Genomic DNA, 24,704 nt, shown 5'->3' with positions numbered 1-24,704 from the left:
CCATCCCGACTCATATTAACAGCTCCTTGGTAATCAGCATTGATGAGTTTTGCTGCCTACCTTTATTCACTCAAGTCTATGTCAGAAGTGAGGCTACTATCTGTCACACTTGAAGGGCCGTGTTCCTGTTCAACGGCGTAGATTCCAGTAAGATTGTTTCATTTTATTTCGATAAAATTTTGATTTAATGTTAACGAAGCAAGGTAGGGTCCCAGTGGGACTCCTTTTATCTTAATAAGGAATCATGGGTTAATATCTCCTGAGGGGGGTTATTGAACAGGGGGGACTTTATTCATGTTTGTTATATGGTTCTATCTTCTAATGTGTAGCAATACCTAGGCTCACAGCTTTTACGGAACATAACGGCCTTATCTTAATGACACAATCTCTTGAGATTGCGCGCCCTTTTTGTGACTGGCACGGTGCACCTCGTGATGGGTGTGGTTACATTGTTTCCCACTTCCGTATGCTGACTGTGTGCGACAGAGAGAGTCTAGCTTGTGGGTTGTCTGGTTCACAGGAGGTGGTGAGTGCCCCAGCCATTGGGGGTGTAAAAAGGGTGCCGGTTAATTTTTGTCATTTTTGTAATCCCAAGATTATGGAGGATTCTGATATCTTAGACACGGATGTCTCTGATACGGATAATGCGTCTTGTGATGAATATGAAATGGCCCGGGTAATCAATGCCCATCAGTTATGTTCTGATTGCCGTTCTAGAGTACTCTCCTCTCCCGACTCAGGGAGCTTAGAGTGCGTTGAGCCACCTGCCTCCAAGGTTTCCATGTCCTGTGAGGCATGTGCCCCAGACCCTTTCTCGGCTATGAAAGCAGGTGTCCCTATGGCCTTTACTCCTTCGGAGGGTGGCTTGTTTCCTTCAGAGGTTACGGCACGTTTCCGCATGGCCATTTCTATGGCGCTGACTCATTTATATCTTCCAAGTGAAATATTTCTAAGATACTGTCCATGTTCTGTTAACCAGGGCCCGTCGGGCGTGGGATCGCCTGATTCAGTTCGGCCTCCTGGGGAAGCGTTGGCTTCTGAGGCTTTAGGGGCCCCAACCTCAGGGTTCAGGGCCTTTTCTTTGGTTGATCCGACGAGGGATGATTTTGCCTTCCGTTATAGACTGGCACTTCTTTGTGTTCTTTTAGGGCACGTTTTGGCGATGTTAGAGGATCCCAGTCCTAGTGGGCCGAAGGATCCGAGGCCTTAGATGCTGGATGGCAGACTGGATGCGACGTTTGGGGATGAAGCCAATCTCCTTAATGTCTCCGTTTTATTTTTTCTTTATGTTCTGTTCCAGTTCTGAGCTTGGTTGAATGGGGCCTCTGATCGGCTGGTCCCATTTGCGTTCTCATTCACCTTGGGCGTTCACCCGATGGGTGCTGCCTTCCTTTTATTTTTGATCTGGATGGATGTGTTTAATATGTTTTTCTTAAGCTCATGTCTGTTAGATTTCCGTTTTTTCCGATTTTGTGGTCGTGTGGGCATTTCCACAGAAGTAGCGCACTTTTGAATAACATAATTATGTTTTCTAGTTCATTTATTGAACCTTCAGGTTGAATTTTCTTGGACTTTGGGCAGTTCTGGAGTGTCCTTATACCAGGCAGGTACTGGTCGGACACTTTTCTGCTGTTCTTGGGTTCATGTCACCCTCGTGTACTGATTTAATCCTGTCGGATTCTGAATTTCACTTGGCCTATTGATATGGACTCTGGGCTCGGATCCTAATTCGAAGTATGAAGCCTAGTGTGTAGATACAATGCTTCCTAATGGAGGGTTGTGAGTACCGATCTAAGGTTGGATTTTTCTGGCTACTCGCCAGGATATGGTCTGTTTTTGCAGACATCATCATGGTTCTTACAGGTTCCTGGTGACTCAGAACCGTACTTTCCATTCCTTTGGAGGTGGGAGATGTGTTTGACCTCTGTGGTCTAGTGTTCCGAGTGGTAAACGATTGAGGTTCTTCCGTATGCTGACTCTTTAGCCTAATAGCATGTTTTGCAGTGGCGGAGTCTCCTTCCTTCCCGCCTTGGCGGGGGGGGGGGGTCATCTGGTCTGGAAGTACGGGCATGTCCTCCTTCCTTTGCTCAGAGTTGCGTTACTCTAGGAGGTGAAGTGCAGGGGTTTCCCTGCCTTCTGTGGGGAGCTTTGAGGCTTCCAGCTCTACCCTGTTAATGGGTTTTTTTGGAAGATCAACCCTGCAAGGATCTCTAGAGGCTGTTGTCTCTCTCATATGGGACCTACCCTTGGTCTGATGATGGTCTTCGATGCTCGGGTTTTATCTGCGACCTCGTTGCAAATCTAGCCTTGGGGCTTATCAGGGAAGGGCTGAGGTCGGTTACAGGCTGTCGCCCTTCTGGGGTCAGGTAGATGACAATTTATCCTTTAATTCTCCGTTGGGGCTTAGTGATTGCATTTAGCTCACTGGGATGGCAAGCAGAAGGTCCAGGATCTTCGGATGCTGGTTGTTAGCTTGCCGGCGTGTGTATCACGTGGTTAAGCTTGTCTTTGTGATTTTTCCTTGCGACCCAGGAGCTCTGGGTGCCACATCTTAAACTGGTCAGGAGTTCTTTCAGGCTCTTAGGTTTGAGACTGTTGGTAGGTCGCCAAGTCTACGGACTTTAGATGGTGCGCTCCTAATCATAGGAGGCAGCTTAGTGTTCCTCAGGAAGTTAGATCCGAGGACTCTAGCCTAGGACCATGTCCCTCCCTGGATCGGGTGTGGATGGTTTGGTCTCACCATAGGTGTTTTGGTCCCGCGTGTCCCTTTGAAGGGGTTATTTCTTCATGAGTGATTCCTATCTGCCGGAGGCTTAGGTTCTAGGTCTCCCTGACGGATCCCTACTGGTCTTCTGGCGCATTTGATGTTCCTGTGGACTCCAGGTGTCCTCTCCATTGAGTTGGTGATATTGGCCGAGGGGTTTCGCCTCTATGGTAGGGTGGTTTCCGTGGCTGGTTCCCTTTTCTCCTAGTGTGAGGGATGGGGGCTTGTGTGTTCTGCTGATTCGGAGTTACCTCCATATCTGTGACGACCTGTGGGTCCTTGTTTTTTCTTGCAATGTAGGGGTTTTTCCCCTCTTGCGTTTTCAGAATCCTGGAAAGGGAGATGTGGAGCAGTGCCTGGTTCCACCGTTCCTGCAACAGTGGGCTGGGGGTTTTGAACCCTGGTAAGGCTCCTGTTCTTTGTTGGAGTCTGATATTTAGATGCTGGGGGTCTGAGGACTTCTTCTCTTGGGAATTGTTCCACTTTACGAAAGACAGCAGTGTAGGCGGTCTCGTACCTGAGCATGAGGTCTGTCCTGACTCACGGTAGCATGCCGTTTTTAGTGGCGGGTTTTGCTCCTCGAGATCCATCTTTTTTTCTCCAGAGGTCTGGGACTCTTGTCTTCGGTCTTTGACTAGCCTTTGGGCTGGGATTATTACCCTTGAGGGAAGGTCGGGGATCGGTTACTCTATGCATTGACCGTTTTCTTCTTGAGTTTTTTCTTCCCATTTGGTGGGAGGACTTTTGATGTCCTCCTCTTTTCTAACGGCGTCTAGTGCTGGGAGGGGACGCTCCTTGGAGCCCGGTATTCTGAGGGCTGTTGTTGAATTTTTGGAAGGTTTGCAGTTTGAAACCAGCTGCAGCTATTTGCACCTTGAATGTGTGCTAGCAAGCTTTAAAACGCCTCTCGATGGTTTGGGTTCCATGATGGCTGAGTCAGTTTTCCTACCTGGAAGCTGATCATTGAGAGTTCCTGTTCAGGCGGTTTGGTGTTCTCCTGAAGAGCTCTTTGCTATCTGCTGGGATAGTTATCCTATTTTTGCTGTATATGCTTGCCTAGTCGGCAGATTTTGACTTGATACAAGGTAACGGGGAACTCATGGTTTTCTGGAGTACCTTATGGTATGGTACCGTGTCAGGCATATAAGGGTGACCCTCGAGTCCTCTTTGGGACGTGTTTCCCTGAGTGGCTTGTGGTGTCCTTGTGTTTCTAGGGAGTTCGTCTCCCTGGGCGCTACTATCGTAGGACAACCTTAGTTGTACTATGTTTGTTGAGCTGTGTGAAATGATCCTTTGGATTTCTTCTGGGAATCTGTTCTCCCTCTTGGGGGCAGGTAGAGGTCCTTGTCTTTTGGCCGGGTACTCTTCATGGGAGTCGAGAGCCGCGGGGCTGACTTCTTGGAGGTTGTTAGGTTGCTCGACAGACTCTGGGGCTGAGTGGTCTCTAGCTCGGCTTTGCTGGTTGTGTAACTGATGTGCAGTTACCTGGGCTTCGGGTTTTTACCTGGGTCGTTTAATATATTTATAGGATGTCAGGTAATTTCAGGCTGGGGTGCCTTTTGAAGGGGCCGCATTTTTGTTCCCACCATTTGTTTGCATTCAGTGTCCGCTAGCTTGGGTATTATTTTCCCAAAAGTAATGAATGCAGCTGTGGACTCTTCCCGTTTAAGAAGAAAAACATAAATTATGCTTACCTAATAATTTTCTTTTCTTCTGACGGGAAGAGTCCACAGCTCCCGCCCGCGTTTTGTCTATGTGGCGGCAATAGTTTTTGGTTCTTCTGGCACCTTTTTCCACCCTGATATTTATCCTGCTGTTCCTTGTTCCCTTGGCAGAATGACTGGGGGATGAGGGAAGTGGGGGAGGTATGTAAGCCTTTGGCTGGGGTGTCTTTGCCTCCTCCTGGTGGCCAGGTTCTGTATTTCCCAAAATTAATTAATGTCAGAAGAAAAGAAAATTATCAGGTAAGCATAATTTATGTTTTCCTATGGCATGGAGAGTCCACAAATTCATTACAATTATAAGTGGGATGTTTAACTCCTAGCTAGCAGGAGGAGGCAGTTGGAATGAATTTGTGGACTTCCATGCCCTGAAAGAAAGACATTTATCAGGTAAGCATAAATCTTGTTTTTTCACTTCTCTGGACTCCCTGGTTAACGCTAAAATGTTTCACTTTATACGTTTATAGGACAACAGAGTTGATGAGTTCCTCAATTCTCCCCTTTATTCAGTCCTGATCATAAGCTATGAGATGCTGTTACGCTCTTTTGAGCAAATACAGAGCATGGATTTTGATCTGATAATATGTGATGAAGGTCATCGTTTAAAGAACAGCTCTATAAAAACAACTTCAGCACTTACCAGTCTGTCATGCAGCAAACGAATTATTCTTTCAGGTAATTACTGTAAAATTATCACCCTTGAACTTGAGCGGGAATCTGAAACAACCATAATGTTCTTTCTATATAGTTTTGGTGATAACATTAAAGGGACAATCTACGCTAAAATTGTTATTGTTTAAAAAGATAGATATTGCCTTTACTACCCATTCCCCGGCTTTGCACAACCAATATTGTTATATTAATATACTTTATAACATTTAAACCTCTAAATGTCTGCCTTTTTCTAAACCTCTATAGACAGCCTCTTATCACATGCTATTTCCATCTTAATGGGAGGAGAGTCCACTCCTTCATTCATTACTTGTATGAATTAAGAACCTGGCCACCAGGAGGAAGCAAAGACACCCCAGCTTAAATACCTCCTCCTCTCCCCTCATACCCCAGTCATTCTTTGCCTTTCGTCACAGGAGGTTGGCAGAGAAGTGTCGGAAGGTTCGGAGTAGTCTCTTATGGAGGGTAGTTCTCTTCTCAAATGGGACTGGAGTTTTATGTAGTCCTGTCAGCCTCTCATTGAGAGCATGGGTGAAAGTTAGAGTCTGGAGATGCAGGGAGAGTCTTTCTGCAAAACCATCCCGACTCAGATTAACAGCTCCATAAGCAATCAGCGTTGACGAGTTTCGCTGCCTGCTTTCTGCTCTCAAGTCCATGTCAGGAGCGACGCTACTAACCTGTCTCTCTTGAAAGGCCGTGTTCCTGTTCCACGGCGTAGATTCTGGTAGGATCGTTTCATTATATACATATAACGTAAGAAGACAGGGTCACAGTGTGTCTCCTTTTATCTGTATGGAATCAAGGGTTAATACCCCAGGAATCAATCTTATTGAACAGGGGGGATTTGTACACAATGTTGTCTACTGTTTGTTGTGTTTATGCTGTGACATGTGTGAGATGAGGCTCTGTCATTGTGCAACAGTTAGGTTTTTGGAGATACTGGCACAGCATTTTTTGGCGCGTTTTCTCTTTAGTGCAGGGGCGATTTCTGCATGGCACACCATGTGACCGGGTGTGGCCTCTTCAACTTCCTCTTTCTTGACCGGTGGTTGCAGGAGACAAAGTGTTTTCTCTGTTGTCCGGGTCATAGGAGGTGGTGAGTTCCCTGGCCATTGGGATATAAAGGTGCCATTTATTTATTTTTTATTTTTTAAATTTTTTTTTGTAGTTATACACGTGTGATTTATTAATTCAAATTAAAGAGGTGTATACTGTTTTCATGAAAATAGAACATTAAAATGTAACATATTCTGTCTTTATTAACCTTTTTTTTTTAATTTTATTTTTATTGAGGACACAAAAAAGAAAAAGAAAAAAAAACACACATCATACATGAAATAGGCATTATAAAAGATATTCACATCATATCTGAAAGAGATTGTGTAGATTAGGTTAAAGTCCTCAGTTTTCCTCCCCTTATAACAATATGTTAGGTCACTCTTGGACCAATAGTGATAGTCTTATCAGAGTCCAGGGGATGTTATAGAGCGACAAAGAAAATTTGATGAAAGAAAAATAATAATAAAAGAAAACGGCATCCAACTAAAGGTCATTGTTGACGTAAGCTAAACAGATATATTGTTAGATGCGGATGCCAGAACTAAGCACACTGAAAGCATACAACACTTCAAAAAATTCAAGTATTAGCAGAGATAACTGTGGTACTTCACAATTATGTAAACCATCATATAAGCTCCATCTAAACATACATTTTTGTATTCCCTATTTATAATACATGTAGGAATGAAGTTGAGTTATTGGGATATATGCACTTATGTGCTTCTTTCTTTGTTTGAAATATGGTGCTTTATGTGTTGCGTATATCTAAATTATTTTTGTCCTCCCAGCGGCCCCCGCCATAAACTACTAGGTCAGGACAACAGCAATAAATTTAGCTCCAAATCTAGGGTTAATGGATCAATGATCCTTACATCCCATACTCTGTAAATACTATATTATAGCAGTGTTCTTCCCGGGGGCCCCCCACCAAACCCCAAAAGAGACACTGGTTTATAAAGGATAATATATCAGTAAATGTTCTGTAAGTGGAGCATGGTGAACCTTAATGAGTTATGAGACTTCCTATGGCGATAACATGTGAAGATGTAAAATCAGTCATCTGCATGCGTATAGTAGGTTTATGCCACAGAGGAAATACATGCAAGACTTCTCAAGACCTAGAATAAAAAATATTCAAAGCTGTAAAACTGAAAGACCTGTTGCTATTGTTTCTATGTAATTCCTTAGGTTAATAGTGGCATTGGCGCCTTTTTATGAACGGATCCCTCATAATGAATAACACAAACAATGCATATACACACAAAGTATAACTATAATACTCATGAAATAGGGGGATGCTATATATGTCCATACTATGGATTACTCAAATTCCCGTTGATCAGCGAGCTTGGTGTATTGTTAAAGTGGCATGCTGAAAGGTCATACACACCAAATTTTTGCCTGGATAACGGGTGCAGCGCTGAAGCCCATATGGAGATCACCCTGTATAGAGTATGGGGCAAACTTGAAGAGCCTAAGTTCTTTAAAGATATATAATCCGTTAATTATTTGAAGAAAGGTAAACCTTCGAAGTGTGGGCAGATCAGATATAGAAAGTTACTTTTTCGTTCCGCTACCATCAGTGATGCTGGGTCTGGGACCGGTCTCGCCGACTTTTGCAAGTACCCCCCAAGCTCCCTTGAGGGTGTAGATGTCGGCATAACCCGTCCCGCCCGCAGAGGCCCTTGTGAAGCTGTGGCTTGTTTCGCGGGTGATAGGGTATAGCTGTGTGCCCAATATTTTTTTGGGGTTGTCGAGGTCGCCATCTTGAGATGGGTGTTAAGATGTCTCCACTCCAGAGAGTCTGAGCCCAAAAGAAGGTCAGGTACTTGGGAGTTATATTGATAGAGGTTATGCCTCCTTATGTGATCTTCGTCTGCGATCGGTGTCGGTGGTGGCGTAACAGGACTGTTACCTTGTGGAGTAACGATGTTGGATTGAGGCAAAAAGTGGTGTTATGCTGTGGGATTAAATCCTTGCTTGTTGCGGGTGGTATTCTGTTCATTAAGCTCTGTATATCCTGCTCTGAGGGCATCCTGTCAAGTATAGCCTGCATCATAGCTTCTATTCTTGTGAACCTAAGGTCCATCATGTCTGGTTGCGTATCAATCCACATGACTGTGTGCTTGAAAGCTTTCGTTTTTTAAGAAGATATAAGTGTCAGAATTAAATCTCTGGCTTGGTTATTATCAGCAGCCAGTTCTGGCAAAACACCCCGGGGATCCGGGAGGGGAACGCTACCTGTGCAATTGCCGCCGCCACAGGCCTCAACTGTCCAATTCCATCACCAGGCTCATTAAAACAGCAGCTTAAATACAATCTGTAGTAGGTGATGTGGAGATACACAATACCGATAGTATTGGTAGTAGGTGCTATTAGTTAATAACAGTAATCGGCGGATTATATGATATTTTCACCCAGAGCTTTGGAAAGGTGCGACTGCTCAGAGCCGCTGTTAGGACAAGCCCCCCAGGTGCCATTTATTTTATATCTAGTCCGTAATAAAGGCGTAAGCTATGGAAGACTCGGATATGTTAGATGGTACTCCCTCTTTAATAAACCTAACAACTGTGTCTATTGTGAGGAGGTCCCGGTTGATCCGCCTGCTCAACTCTGTTCCACATGCTTTGATAAGATTGCAATATCTAAAAAGAATAAGGTATTTAGTACAACTGAGCCGTCCACCTCTGAGGGTTCTCTGTCCCACGAGGTGCGTTCCCTACATTCATCTCCGATTGCACATGCAGCTACCCAGGCCGATCCTAATCCTCCCGCGGGAGGGGCCCTTTGGCCACCAGATTTTGCTGAGCAGTTACAGATGGCGGGGTCTGTGGCCTTCAATGCCTTACCACGCCCTGCTAAGCGCAAGCGAAAGGTGAATCATAGCTATCCGTCCCAGGGGTCATTGACTCCTCTGGATGTCTGACAGATTATCCGCTGATGAAGATGACTCCAACTCTTCGGAGGACGCCCTTTCTGGATCCGAATCGGCGACATCTAGGCCTCTGTCTTCGGAGGAGCCAGATTTTAAGTTTAAGATGGAGCATTTGCACTTCCTGCTAAAAGAAGTGCTAGCTACTTTAGAGGTTCCGGGAGCTGAATCTTCCAAGTCTAGATTACTTTCCCTCCCGTTTCAGGGAAAGTTTCTCTTTGGTCCTGGTTTGGACTCTATTATATCCATGGTCACAGGGGGGCAAGGGTGCTTTCCTACAGCAGGATAAGAAAAAAAGCCTAAGGGTTCTACTTTTTGTCCCTTTCGTTCGAGCAAGTCTCAACACCAGCTGCCTGCTGCGAGAACCGAGCAGTCCAAGGGATCTTGGAAACCAGCTCACTCTTGGAACAAGACCAAGCAGAGTAAGAAGCACGCCGAGACAAAATTGGCATGAAGGAGCGGCCCCCGATCTGTCTCTGGATCGCGTAGGGGCCAGAATATCTCTTTTTACGGAGGCCTGGATAAGAGACTTTCAGGACCCTTGGGTTCTGGAGATCATAGCCAGGGCTACAGGATAGGATTCAAGACTCATCCGCCCAGAGGCAGATTCCTTCTGTCAAATCTATCTTCAAGTCCAGAAAAGAGAGACGCCTTCCTAGGTTGTGTGAGGGATCTCTCCTCTCTCTGAGTTATCGCCCCAGTCCCTCTAGCAGAAAGAGGTCTGGGGTATTATTCAAACCTTTTTGTGGTCCCAAAGAAGGAGGGCACGTTTTGCCCAATTCTGGACCTAAAGTGCCTAAACAAATTTCTGTCAGTCCCATCGTTCAAAATGGAGACGATCAGATTGATTCTGCCCCTAGTTCAAGAGGGACAATTTATGATGACAATAGATTTGAAGGATGCTTACCTTCATGTGCCAATCCACAAGGACCACTTCAAGTTCCTAAGATTCGCATTCTGGACCAACACTACCAGTTTGTGGCCCCACCGTTCGGTCTGGCGACTGCCCCAAGAGTCTTTACGAAGGTTCTGGGAGCGCTGCTATCGGTTGCAAGAGCCAGAGGTATTGCAGTGGCTCCTTATTTGGACAATATCCTGGTCCATGCTCTGTCCTGCAGTCTCGCGGAGGATCATTCCATCCAATGGATGGAAGATAAACAAAGGAAAGCGTTCTCTGGTCCCCAGCAACAGGGTGGAATTTCAGGGTTTGATAATAGATTCCATTTCCATGAAGATATTCTTGACAGATCATAGACGCTCCAAGATTGCGTCCAACTATCTTGCCCTTCAGACCTCCTCAAGGACATCTGTGGCCAGGTGTATGGAGGTGATTGGGCTCATGGTATCCAGCATAGATCTCATTCCATTTGCCAGGTTTCATCTCAGACCACTTCAGTTATGCATGTTAAGACAGTGGAACGGAGATCACTCAGATATATCCCAACAGATTTCTCTGGAAAACCGAGTGAGGGAATCCCTCTCTTGGTGGACCCACCCGGGACAGCTGTCCTAGGGGACATCCTTCTTGGGACCATCCTTAGAGATTGTGACCACGGACGCAAGTCTATCCGGCTGGGGTGCTGTTTGGGGTGCTAGGAGGGCACAGGGCAGGTGGACTCGAGAGAAGTTGACTCTACCAATAAATATTCTTGAACTTCGAGCGATATTCAACGCTCTGAGGGCTTGGCCACACCTGGGGTCGTCCTGATTCATCAGATTCCAGTCGGACAACGTTACCTCGGTGGCTTACATAAACCATCAGGGGGGAACGAGAAGCTCCCTAGCCATGAGGGAAGTATCTTGGTGGACCGCATCAAACAGCAGCAAGCTTCGACCATCCTGATTGCTCCGTTGTGGCCACGGAGGACGTGGTTTTTGCTGATCTGGTGGGGATGTCATCGTCTCCTCCTTGGAGGTTACCCTGTCGCAGAGATCTGCTAGTTCAGGGTCCCTTTCTACACCAAAATCTAGATTCTCTGAGGCTGACCGCGTGGAGATTGAACGCCTAGTCTTGGCAAAGAGAGGTTTTTCTGAGAGAGTGATCGATACTCTCATCCAGGCCAAGAAACCGGTCTCTCGTTGCATTTATCATAAGGTGTGGAGGACCTACTTTTCTCTTGTTAAGTGTGTTCAGTCCACGGGTCATCCATTACTTATGGGATATATTCTCCTTCCCAACAGGAAGTTGCAAGAGGATCACCCAAGCAGAGCTGCTATATAGCTCCTCCCCTCACATGTCATATCCAGTCATTCTCTTGCAACCCTCAACAAAGAAGGAGGTCGCGAGAGGAGCTGGAGTTTTTACTTAACTATTCTTCAATCAAAAGTTTGTTATTTTAAATGGCACCGGAGTGTGCTGTTTTTCTATCTCAGGCAGTATTTGGAAGAAGAAACTGCCTGCGTTTTTTATCTATGATCTTAGCAGGCGTAACTAAGATCCACTGGCTGTTCTCGACATTCTGAGGAGTGGGGTAACTTCAGACTGGGAATAGCATGCGGGGTCCTCCGCAAATGAGGTATGTGCGGTACTTTATTTTCTGGGAATGGAATTGACTAAGAAAATACTGCTGTTACCGTATGATGTAAGTACAGCCTTAAATGCAGTAGTAGCAACTGGTATCAGGCTGATAAATGTATGCGCAGTCGAGTTATATTCTAGGGACTAGAATTTGACTGAGAAAATACTGTTAACACTGAAATAATACTTAAGCCTTCTCTGCAGTGGTAGCGACTGGTAGCAGGCTTAGTGATAGCTTTGCATGACATTGAAAAATTTTGTTTTTTAATAAAACGTTTACTGGCATGTTATTCGTTTTTTGTGAGGTACTTTGGTGATAAATCGCTTTGGGCATGATTTTTTCCACATGGCTAACATATTTTTCTGCATGGAAACCGTTATCTCAGGGCTCCCACTGTTGTGATTGGAGTGGGAGGGCCCTTGTTTTAGCGCCTTGTTGCGCAGTTAAAATTATTGCACAGTCTTTCTGCTTCTTTCTCTAGAGAGCTCAGGGGTCTGCAAATTTCATTTGTGAGGGAGGTAATCAGTCACAGCAGATCTGTGACAGTGTGCTGACTGTGATTAAAAGCGTTAAATCTTAATTGATATCTGTTTTATCCGTTTTGGGTATCGAGGGGTTAATCATCCTTTTGCTAATGGGTGCAATCCTCTGCTAATAGTACACTTCTTGTTAAGAATTGTTTAATTATATCTGTATTTTTGAAGCGCTGCAGCGTTTTTTATATTGCTTGTAAAACTTATTGAAAGTGATTTCCAAGCTTGTTAGTTTCATTGCTAAGTCTGTTTTAAACATGTCTGATTCAGAGGAAACTGTTTGTTCATCATGTTCAAAAGCCAATGTGGAGCCCAATAGAATGATGTGTACCAATTGTATTGATATTGCTTTGAATAAAAGTCAATCTGTACCGATAAAGAAGCTATCACCAGACAACGAGGGGGAAGTTATGCCGCCTAACTCTCCTCACGTGTCAGTACCTGCGTCTCCCGCTCGGGAGATGCGTAGGATTGAGACACCTAGTACATCTAGGCCCTTACAAATCACTTTACATGATATGGCTAATGTTATGAAAGAAGTATTATATACTATGCCCGAATTAAGGGGCAAACGCGATAGCTCTGGGTTAAGGACAGAGCGCGCTGATGACACGAGAGCCATGTCTGATACTGCGTCACAACTTGCAGAACATGAGGACGGTGAGCTTCATTCTGTCGGTGACGGTTCTGATTCGGGGAGACCGGATTCAGAAATTTCAAATTTTAAATTTAAGCTTGAGAACCTCCGTGTGTTACTAGGGGAGGTATTAGCGGCTCTGAATGATTGCGACACTGTGGCAATTCCAGAGAAATTGTGTAGGTTGGATAGATACTATGCGGTACCGGTGTGTACTGACATTTTTCCTATACCAAAAAGACTTACAGAAATTATCAGTAAGGAGTGGGATAGACCCGGTGTGCCTTTTTCCCCTCCCCCGATATTTAGAAAAATGTTCCCTATAGACGCCACCACACGAGACTTATGGCAGACGGTCCCTAAGGTGGAGGGAGCAGTTTCTACGTTGGCCAAGCGTACCACTATCCCGGTGGAGGATAGCTGTGCTTTTTCAGATCCAATGGATAAAAAATTAGAGGGTTATCTTAAGAAAATGTTTGTTCAACAGGGTTTTATATTGCAGCCTCTTGCATGCATTGCGCCTGTCACGGCTGCAGCGGCATTCTGGTTTGAGTCTCTGGAAGAGGCGATTCGCACAGAGCCGTTGGATGAGGCCTTGAGCAAAGTTAGAACCCTTAAGCAAGCTAATGCGTTTGTTTCAGATGCCGTAGTACATCTAACCAAACTTACGGCTAAAAATTCCGGATTCGCCATACAGGCGCGCAGAGCGCTCTGGCTTAAATCCTGGTCAGCGGATGTAACTTCCAAGTCTAAGCTACTTAACATTCCTTTCAAAGGGCAGACCTTATTCGGGCCCGGCTTGAAGGAAATTATTGCTGACATTACGGGAGGTAAGGGCCACGCCCTTCCTCAGGACAGGGCCAAACCAAAGGCCAAACAGTCTAATTTTCGTAACTTCAAGGCAGGAGCAGCATCGACTTCCTCCGCTCCAAAACAGGAAGGAACTACTGCTCGTTACAGACAAGGTTGGAAAGGCAACCAGTCATGGAACAAGGGCAAACAGGCCAGAAAGCCTACTCCCGCCCCTAAGACAGCATGAAGTCAGGGCCCCCTATCCAGAGACGGATTTAGTGGGGGGCAGACTTTCTCTCTTTGCCCAGGCTTGGGCAAGAGATGTGCAGGATCCCTGGACGTTAAAGATTATATCTCAGGGATACCTTCTGGATTTCGAATCCTCTCCTCCACAAGGGAGGTTCCATCTTTCGAGGTTATCGACAAACCTAGTAAAGAGAGAGGCATTTCTACAATGTGTACAAGACCTCTTAATCATGGGAGTGATCCACTCAGTTCCGCGATCGGAACAGGGACAAGGATTTTACTCAAATCTATTTGTGGTTCCCAAAAAAGAGGGAACCTTCAGACCAATCTTGGACTTAAAGATCTTAAACAAATTCCTAAGGGTACCATCGTTCAAGATGGAAACCATTCGAACCATCCTACCCATGATCCAAGAGGGTCAATATATGACCACGGTGGACTTAAAGGATGCTTACCTTCATATACCGATTCACAAAGATCATTATCGGTACCTGAGGTTTGCCTTTCTAGACAGGCATTACCAGTTTGTGGCTCTTCCCTTCGGGTTAGCCACGGCCCCGAGAATTTTTACGAAGGTTCTAGGCTCACTTCTGGTGGTACTAAGACCACGAGGCATAGCGGTGGCTCCGTACCTAGACGACATTCTGATACAAGCGTCAAGTTTTCAGAATGCAAAGTCTCCTACAGAGATAGTTCTAGTATTTCTGAGGTCGCATGGGTGGAAAGTGAACGTGGAAAAGAGTTCTCTGTTACCACTCACACGGGTTCCTTTTCTAGGGACTCTTATAGATTCTGTAGAGATGAAGATTTACCTGACGGAGTCCAGGTTATCAAAGATTCTCAATGCTTGCCGTGTCCTTCATTCCGTTCCAAGCCCATCGGTAGCTCAGTGCATGGAGGTAATCGGCTTAATGGTAGCGGCAATGGACATAGTGCCATTTGCGCGCCTGCATCTCAGACCGCTGCAACTATGCATGCTCAGTCAATGGAACGGGGATTACTCAGATCTGTCCCCTTTGCTAAATCTGGACCAGGAGACCAGAGATTCGCTTCTCTGGTGGTTGTCACCGGTTCATCTGTCCAAAGGAATGACCTTTCGCAGGCCAGATTGGACGATTGTAACAACGGATGCCAGCCTTCTAGGCTGGGGAGCAGTCTGGAATTCCCTGAAGGCTCAGGGATCGTGGACTCAGGAGGAGAAACTCCTCCCAATAAACATTCTGGAATTAAGAGCAATATTCAATGCTCTTCTGGCTTGGCCTCAGTTAGCAAAGCTGAGGTTCATCAGATTTCAGTCGGACAATATCACGACTGTGGCTTACATCAATCATCAAGGGGGAACCAGGAGTTCCCTAGTGATGTTGGAAGTCTCGAAGATAATTCGCTGGGCAGAGTCTCACTCTTGCCACCTGTCAGCGATTCACATCCCAGGCGTAGAGAACTGGGAGGCGGATTTCCTAAGTCGCCAGACTTTTCATCCGGGAGAGTGGGAACTTCACCCGGAGGTATTTGCTCAACTGATTCGTCGTTGGGGCAAACCGGATCTGGATCTCATGGCATCTCGCAAGAACGCAAAGCTTCCTTGTTACGGATCCAGGTCCAGGGACCCGGGAGCGGTGCTGGTAGATGCATTAGTAGCCCCTTGGGTTTTCAACATAGCTTATGTGTTGCCACCATTTCCGTTGCTACCTCGGCTGATTGCCAGGATCAAACAGGAGAGGGCATCTGTAATTCTGATAGCGCCTGCGTGGCCACGCAGGACCTGGTATGCAGACCTAGTGGACATGTCGTCCTGTCCACCATGGTCTCTTCCTCTGAGGCAGGACCTTCTAATTCAGGGTCCTTTCAACCATCCAAACCTAATTTCTCTGAGGCTGACTGCCTGGAAATTGAACGCTTGATTTTCGGTTATTGATACATTAATACAGGCTCGGAAACCTGTGACAAGAAAAATTTACCATAAGATATGGCGTAAATATTTATATTGGTGCGAATCCAAGAGTTACTCATGGAGTAAGGTTAGGATTCCTAGGATATTAGCTTTTCTACAAGAGGGTTTAGAAAAGGGTTTATCCGCTAGTTCGCTAAAGGGACAGATTTCAGCCCTGTCTATTCTTTTACACAAACGTCTGGCAGAGCATCCAGACGTCCAGGCCTTTTGTCAGGCTTTGGCTAGAATTAAACCTGTGTTTAAAGCTGTTGCTCCTCCGTGGAGCTTAAACTTGGTTCTTAAAGTTCTTCAGGGTGTTCCGTTTGAACCCCTTCATTCCATTGATATTAAGCTTTTATCTTGGAAAGTTTTGTTTTTGATGGCTATTTCCTCGGCTCGAAGAGTCTCTGAGTTATCTGCCTTACATTGTGATTCTCCTTATCTGATATTTCATTCAGACAAGGTAGTTCTGCGTACTAAACCTGGGTTTTTACCTAAGGTTGTTTCTAACAGGAATATCAATCAAGAAATTGTTGTTCCATCGTTATGTCCTAATCCTTCTTCAAAGAAGGAACGTCTTTTGCATAATCTAGACGTGGTCCGTGCTCTGAAGTTCTACTTACAGGCAACTAAAGATTTTAGACAAACTTCTTCTCTGTTTGTCGTTTACTCTGGACAGAGGATTGGTCAAAAGGCTTCGGCTACCTCTCTCTCTTTTTGGCTTCGTAGCATAATACGTTTAGCCTATGAGACTGCTGGACAGCAGCCTCCTGAAAGAATTACAGCTCATTCCACTAGAGCTGTGGCTTCCACCTGGGCCTCAAAGAATGAGGCCTCTGTTGAACAGATTTGCAAGGCTGCAACTTGGTCTTCACTTCATACTTTTTCCAAATTTTACAAATTTGACACTTTCGCTTCTTCGGAGGCTTGCTTTGGGAGAAAGGTTCTACAGGCAGTGGTTCCTTCTGTTTAATGTTCCTGCCTTATCCCTCCCATCATCCGTGTACTTAGCTTTGGTATTGGTATCCCATAAGTAATGGATGACCCGTGGACTGAACACACTTAACAAGAGAAAACATAATTTATGCTTACCTGATAAATTTATTTCTCTTGTAGTGTGTTCAGTCCACGGCCCGCCCTGTCTTTTTCAGGCAGGTTCTAAATTTTAAAATTATAACTCCAGTCACCATTGCACCTTATAGTTTCTCCTTTCTCGTCTTGTTTCGGTCGAATGACTGGATATGACATGTGAGGGGAGGAGCTATATAGCAGCTCTGCTTGGGTGATCCTCTTGCAACTTCCTGTTGGGAAGGAGAATATATCCCATAAGTAATGGATGACCCGTGGACTGAACACACTACAAGAGAAATAAATTTATCAGGTAAGCATAAATTATGTTATCCTGGTGTGAGGAACGTGGATATCCCTGGCATAAGGTTAGGGTATCCAAAATGTTGGCTTTCTTCTGTTAAGTGTGATCAGTCCACGGGTCATCATTACTTCTGGGATATTACTCCTCCCCAACAGGAAGTGCAAGAGGATTCACCCAGCAGAGCTGCATATAGCTCCTCCCCTCTACGTCACTCCCAGTCATTCTCTTGCACCCAACGACTAGATAGGATGTGTGAGAGGACTATGGTGATTATACTTAGTTTTATATCTTCAATCAAAAGTTTGTTATTTTAAAATAGCACCGGAGTGTGTTATTATCTCTCTGGCAGAGTTTGAAGAAGAATCTACCAGAGTTTTTGTTATGATTTTAGCCGGAGTAGTTAAGATCATATTGCTGTTTCTCGGCCATCTGAGGAGAGGTAAACTTCAGATCAGGGGACAGCGGGCAGATGAATCTGCATAGAGGTATGTAGCAGTTTTTATTTTCTGACAATGGAATTGATGAGAAAATCCTGCCATACCGATATAATGTCATGTATGTATACTTTAAAAAAGAAAAAAAAAGTCTTGATAAAGGTCTCTTTGTGACCGAAACGCGTCGACTGATTAACAAATACCTGAGAAAGGCACATTTTACGACAGCATCACATGAGGATATTTCCTTTACTGATTATGGAGATGTACCAGGACATTATGATATTATAAACTGGATCCCATCAGACATCCCAGAGAAACTAGATCCTAATAAAGTTGGAAGCTTTAACTCCTTAGCTCCTGTGAGAAAACAGATTATTGTCAATGACAGTGCGATCGTTTGGAGCCCTAAATTCAAAACAACATCAGCTCCTGTGCAGGAAGTTGGTCTTCTGGGTGACCAAATAGATCCCAGACCGTATATCTAGCACTAACTGAGGTGCTCTACTAAACGTGAGTTTACTCATCACCTTAAGATCTATTTATTCTGGATCAAACAATATTGGGCCATGTGGCGCTTCTGTCTTTTCTCTTCATAGATTTATGTATACTTTACACTTCAGTATTCTGGGGAATGGTATTTCACTAGAATTACACTGTAAGAAATACATAAAGCTGTTTAATAACTAGAGATTATGTTTAACGTTTTTGCTGGAATGTAAAATCGTTTTCATTTGCTGAGGTACTGAGTGAATAAATGTTTGGGCACTATTTTTCCACTTGGCAGTTGCTTTATTTGTTTTCTGACAGTTTCTGTTCTCCCTCACTGCTGTGTGTGAGGGGGAGGGGCCGTTTTTTTGGCGCTTTTACTACGCATCAAATATTTCAGTCAGCAACTCATTGTATTCCCTGCATGATCCGGTTCATCTCTACAGAGCTCAGGGGTCTTCAAAACTTATTTTGAGGGAGGTAATTTCTCTCAGCAGAGCTGTGAGAATTATAGTTTGACTGAGATAAAAAACGTTTATTCTGTAATTTGTTTCCTGCTTTCAGAATTTGTTATCTTTGCTAATGGGATTAAACCTTTGCTAAAGTTGTGTTGTTTACAAGGATTGAGGCTATAACTGTTTCAATTTATTAATTTTCAACTGTCATAGATCTTCTGTGCTTCTTAAAGGCACAGTACGTTTTAATATTATTCTAATTGAATTGTATTTCCAAGTTGCAAGTTTAATTGCTAGTGTGTTAAACATGTCTGATTCAGAGGATGATACCTGTGTCATTTGTTGCAATGCCAAAGTGGAGCCCAATAGAAATTTATGTACTAACTGTATTGATGCTACTTTAAATAAAAGTCAATCTGTACAAATTGAACAAATTTCACCAAACAACGAGGGGAGAGTTATGCCGACTAACTCGCCTCACGTGTCAGTACCTACATCTCCCGCTCAGAGGGAGGTGCGTGATATTGTAGCGCCGAGTACATCTGGGCGGCCATTACAAATCACATTACAGGATATGGCTACTGTTATGACTGAGGTTTTGGCTAAATTACCAGAACTAAGAGGTAAGCATGATCACTCTGGGGTGAGAACAGAGTGCGCTGATAATATTAGGGCCATGTCAGACACTGCGTCACAGGTGGCAGAACATGAGGACGGAGAACTTCATTCTGTGGGTGACGGTTCTGATCCAAACAGACTGGATTCAGATATTTCAAATTTTAAATTTAAACTGGAAAACCTCTGTGTGTTACTAGGGGAGGTGTTAGCGGCTCTGAATGATTGTAACACAGTTGCAATACCAGAGAAAATGTGTAGGTTGGATAAATATTTTGCGGTACCGACGAGTACTGAGGTTTTTCCTATACCTAAGAGACTTACTGAAATTGTTACTAAGGAGTGGGATAGACCCGGTGTGCCGTTCTCACCCCCTCCGATATTTAGAAAAATGTTTCCAATAGACGCCACCACAAGGGACTTATGGCAAACGGTCCCTAAGGTGGAGGGAGCAGTTTCTACCTTAGCTAAGCGTACCACTATCCCGGTGGAGGATAGCTGTGCTTTTTCAGATCCAATGGATAAGAAGTTAGAGGGTTACCTTAAGAAAATGTTTGTTCAACAAGGTTTTATATTGCAACCCCTTGCATGCATTGCGCCGATCACGGCTGCAGCGGCATTCTGGATTGAGTCTCTGGAAGAGAACATTGGTTCAGCTACTCTGGACGACATTACGGACAGGCTTAGAGTCCTTAAACTAGCTAATTCATTCATTTCGGAGGCCATAGTACATCTTACTAAACTTACGGCGAAGAATTCAGGATTCGCCATTCAGGCACGCAGAGCGCTGTGGCTAAAATCCTGGTCAGCTGATGTTACTTCTAAGTCTAAATTGCTTAATATACCTTTCAAAGGGCAGACCTTATTCGGGCCCGGGTTGAAAGAGATTATCGCTGACATTACAGGAGGTAAAGGCCATGCCCTGCCTCAGGACAAAGCCAAAGCCAAGACTAGACAGTCTAATTTTCGTTCCTTTCGTAATTTCAAAGCAGGAGCAGCATCAACTTCCTCTGCACCAAAACAGGAAGGAGCTGTTGCTCGCTACAGACAAGGCTGGAAACCTAACCAGTCCTGGAACAAGGGCAAGCAGACTAGGAAACCTGCTGCTGCCCCAAAAACAGCATGAATTGAGGGCCCCCGACCCGGGATCGGATCTAGTGGGGGGCAGACTTTCTCTCTTCGCCCAGGCTTGGGCAAGAGATGTTCAGGATCCCTGGGCGCTAGAGATAATATCTCAGGGATACCTTCTGGACTTCAAATACTCTCCTCCAAGAGAGAGATTTCATCTGTCAAGATTGTCAACAATCCAGACAAAGAAAGAGGCGTTTCTACGCTGCGTACAAGAGCTCTTGTTAATGGGAGTAATCCATCCAGTTCCACGATCGGAACAGGGACAGGGGTTTTACTCAAATCTGTTTGTGGTTCCCAAAAAAGAGGGAACTTTCAGACCAATCCTGGACTTAAAGATCCTAAACAAATTCCTAAGAGTTCCATCGTTCAAGATGGAGACTATTCGGACAATTTTACCTATGATCCAAGAGGGTCAGTACATGACCACTGTAGATTTAAAAGATGCTTACCTTCACATACCGATTCACAAAGATCATTATCGGTACCTAAGGTTTGCCTTCCTAGACAGGCATTACCAGTTTGTGGCTCTTCCATTCGGATTGGCTACAGCTCCAAGAATCTTCACAAAGGTTCTGGGTGCTCTTCTGGCGGTACTAAGACCGCGGGGAATCTCGGTAGCTCCATACCTAGACGACATTCTGATACAAGCTTCAAGCTTTCAAACTGCCAAGTCTCATACAGAGTTAGTGCTGGCATTTCTAAGGTCACATGGATGGAAGGTGAACGAAAAGAAAAGTTCACTCGTTCCACTCACAAGAGTTCCCTTCCTGGGGACTCTTATAGATTCTGTAGAAATGAAGATTTACCTGACAGAGGACAGGCTAACAAGACTTCAAAGTGCTTGCCGCACCCTTCATTCCATTCAACACCCGTCAGTGGCTCAATGCATGGAGGTAATCGGCTTAATGGTAGCGGCAATGGACATAGTACCCTTTGCACGCTTACACCTCAGACCACTGCAACTGTGCATGCTAAGTCAGTGGAATGGGGATTACTCAGACTTATCCCCTTCTCTGAATCTGGATCAAGAGACCAGAAATTCTCTTCTATGGTGGCTTTCTCGGCCACATCTGTCCAGGGGGATGCCATTCAGCAGACCAGACTGGACAATTGTAACAACAGACGCCAGCCTTCTAGGTTGGGGTGCCGTCTGGAATTCTCTGAAGGCTCAGGGACAATGGAGTCAGGAGGAGAGTCTCCTGCCAATAAACATTCTGGAATTGAGAGCAGTTCTCAATGCCCTCCTGGCTTGGCCCCAGTTGACAACTCGGGGGTTCATCAGGTTTCAGTCGGACAACATCACGACTGTAGCTTACATCAACCATCAGGGAGGGACAAGAAGCTCCCTAGCTATGATGGAAGTATCAAAGATAATTCGCTGGGCAGAGTCTCACTCTTGCCACCTGTCAGCAATCCACATCCCGGGAGTGGAGAACTGGGAGGCGGATTTCTTAAGTCGTCAGACTTTTCATCCGGGGGAGTGGGAACTTCATCCGGAGGTCTTTGCCCAAATACTTCGACGTTGGGGCAAACCAGAGATAGATCTCATGGCGTCTCGACAGAACGCCAAGCTTCCTCGTTACGGGTCCAGATCCAGGGATCCAGGAGCAGTCCTGATAGATGCTCTGACAGCACCTTGGGACTTCAGGATGGCTTACGTGTTTCCACCCTTCCCGTTGCTTCCTCGATTGATTGCCAGAATCAAACAAGAGAGAGCATCAGTGATTCTAATAGCACCTGCGTGGCCACGCAGGACTTGGTATGCAGACCTGGTGGACATGTCATCCTGTCCACCTTGGTCTCTACCTCTGAAACAGGACCTTCTGATACAGGGTCCCTTCAAACATCAAAATCTAACTTCTCTGAAGCTGACTGCTTGGAAATTGAACGCTTGATTTTATCAAGACGTGGGTTTTCTGAGTCAGTTATTGATACCTTAATACAGGCTAGGAAACCTGTTACCAGAAAGATTTACCATAAGATATGGCGTAAATACCTATATTGGTGTGAATCCAAAGGTTACTCTTGGAGTAAGGTTAGGATTCCTAGGATATTGTCTTTTCTACAAGAAGGTTTAGAAAAGGGTTTATCTGCTAGTTCATTAAAGGGACAGATCAAAGCTCTGTCCATTCTGTTACACAAACGTCTGTCAGAAGTTCCTGACGTCCAGGCCTTTTGTCAGGCTTTGGCCAGGATTAAGCCTGTGTTTAAAACTGTTGCTCCACCATGGAGTTTAAACCTTGTTCTTAATGTTTTACAGGGCGTTCCGTTTGAACCCCTTCATTCCATTGATATAAAGTTGTTATCTTGGAAAGTTCTATTTTTAATGGCTATTTCCTCGGCTCGAAGAGTCTCTGAATTATCAGCCTTACATTGTGATTCTCCTTATTTGATTTTTCATTCGGATAAGGTAGTCCTGCGTACTAAACCTGGGTTCTTACCTAAGGTAGTTACTAACAGGAATATCAATCAAGAGATTGTTGTTCCTTCTTTATGCCCAAATCCTTCTTCAAAGAAGGAACGTCTACTGCACAACCTGGATGTAGTCCGTGCTCTAAAATTTTACTTACAGGCAACTAAGGAATTTCGACAAACGTCTTCTCTGTTTGTCATTTACTCTGGGCAGAGGAGAGGTCAAAAAGCTTCCGCTACCTCTCTTTCTTTTTGGCTTCGTAGCATAATTCGTTTAGCTTATGAGACTGCTGGACAGCAGCCTCCTGAAAGAATTACAGCTCATTCTACTAGAGCTGTGGCTTCCACTTGGGCCTTCAAGAATGAGGCCTCTGTTGAACAGATTTGCAAGGCTGCAACTTGGTCTTCGCTTCATACTTTTTCCAAATTTTACAAATTTGACACTTTTGCTTCATCGGAGGCTATTTTTGGGAGAAAGGTTCTTCAGGCAGTGGTTCCTTCTGTATAAAGAGCCTGCCTATCCCTCCCGTCATCCGTGTACTTTTGCTTTGGTATTGGTATCCCAGAAGTAATGATGACCCGTGGACTGATCACACTTAACAGAAGAAAACATAATTTATGCTTACCTGATAAATTCCTTTCTTCTGTAGTGTGATCAGTCCACGGCCCGCCCTGTTTTTAAGGCAGGTAAATATTTTTTAATTTATACTCCAGTCACCACTTCACCCTTGGCTTTTCCTTTCTCGTTGGTCCTTGGTCGAATGACTGGGAGTGACGTAGAGGGGAGGAGCTATATGCAGCTCTGCTGGGTGAATCCTCTTGCACTTCCTGTTGGGGAGGAGTAATATCCCAGAAGTAATGATGACCCGTGGACTGATCACACTACAGAAGAAAGGAATTTATCAGGTAAGCATAAATTATGTTTTTCACCAGGATGGTCTGGATAAAGGTCTTGCCGCCAGTTCCTTAAAGAAACAGATTTCGGCTTTATCGGTGCTGTTACACAAGAAGCTTGTGGAGCTTCCTGATATTCAGTCCTTTGTTCAGGCTCTGGTTAGGATCAGACCTGTCTTTAGAAGTTCGGCTCCTCCTTGGAGCTTAAACTTGGTTCTTAGGATTTTGCAGAGGGCTCCGTTTGAGCCTATACATTCACTTGACATTAAGATTCTTTCCTGGAAGAATTGGCTTGCAGAGTCTCTGAGTTAGCGGCTTTGCACTGTGACCCACCTTACTTGGTTTTTCACGCTGATAAGGCTGTTCTTCGCACTGTTTTGGGGTTTCTCCCTAAGGTTGTGTCAAAATCATAATATCAATCAGGAAATAGTAGTTCCTTCCTTGTGTCCTAACCCTTCTTCATCTCAGGAAAGGTTACTTCATTACTTGGATGTGGTCCGGGCATTGAAGTTTTATCTTCAGGCCACGAAGGACTTCAGACAGACTTTGTCTTTATTTGTGGTGTATTCAGGGAAACGCAAGGGATAGAGGGCCTCTTCTACTTCTCTGTCTTATTGGTTGGGAAGCATTATACGTTTGGCCTATGAGACAGCGGGATATAAACCTCCTCAGAGGATTACGGCTCACTCAACTAGGGCTGTGGCCTCTTCTTGGGCCTTTAAGAACGAGGCTTCTCTGGAGCAGATTTGTAAGGCGGCTACATGGTCTTCCTTACATACTTTTGCAAAGTTTTACAATTTTGATGTTTTTGCTTCGGCTGAAGCAGCTTTTGAGAGAAAGGTTTTGCAGGCTGTGGTGCCCTCAGTTTAGGGTCCGCCTCCTTTTACCCTCCGTTTTTTTTCATTCAGTGTCCTCTAGAGCTTGGGTATTTGTTGCCACAAGTAATGAATGAAGGAGTGGACTCTCCTCCCATTAAGATGGAAAACATAAATTATGCTTACCTGATAATTTCATTTCCATCTGTGGGAGGAGAGTCCACCGTTTCTCCAGTGGGCGGACCTAAATTTAGTATTATTCTTCTGGCACCATTTATACCC

The 24,704-nt window shown here is 44.8% G+C and overlaps 1 protein-coding gene across 1 annotated transcript in view; it reads left to right on the top strand.

Annotated features, from left to right (window-relative positions):
• Positions 1 to 24,704, top strand: part of RAD54B (RAD54 homolog B) — a 401,092-nt gene that overhangs the window by 209,600 nt on the left and 166,788 nt on the right. The window contains exon 8 of the mRNA XM_053715205.1: positions 4,953 to 5,160. Coding sequence (XP_053571180.1) covers positions 4,953 to 5,160 — 208 coding nt within the window. The remainder of the gene's footprint in view (positions 1 to 4,952; positions 5,161 to 24,704) is intronic.

The sequence above is a fragment of the Bombina bombina genome, chromosome 5, assembly GCF_027579735.1.
Source record: "Bombina bombina isolate aBomBom1 chromosome 5, aBomBom1.pri, whole genome shotgun sequence".
NCBI classification, from domain to species: Eukaryota; Metazoa; Chordata; class Amphibia; order Anura; family Bombinatoridae; genus Bombina; species Bombina bombina.
The sequence above is the reverse complement of the archived record's forward strand: the minus strand, read 5'-3'. Positions and strand labels throughout refer to the sequence as shown.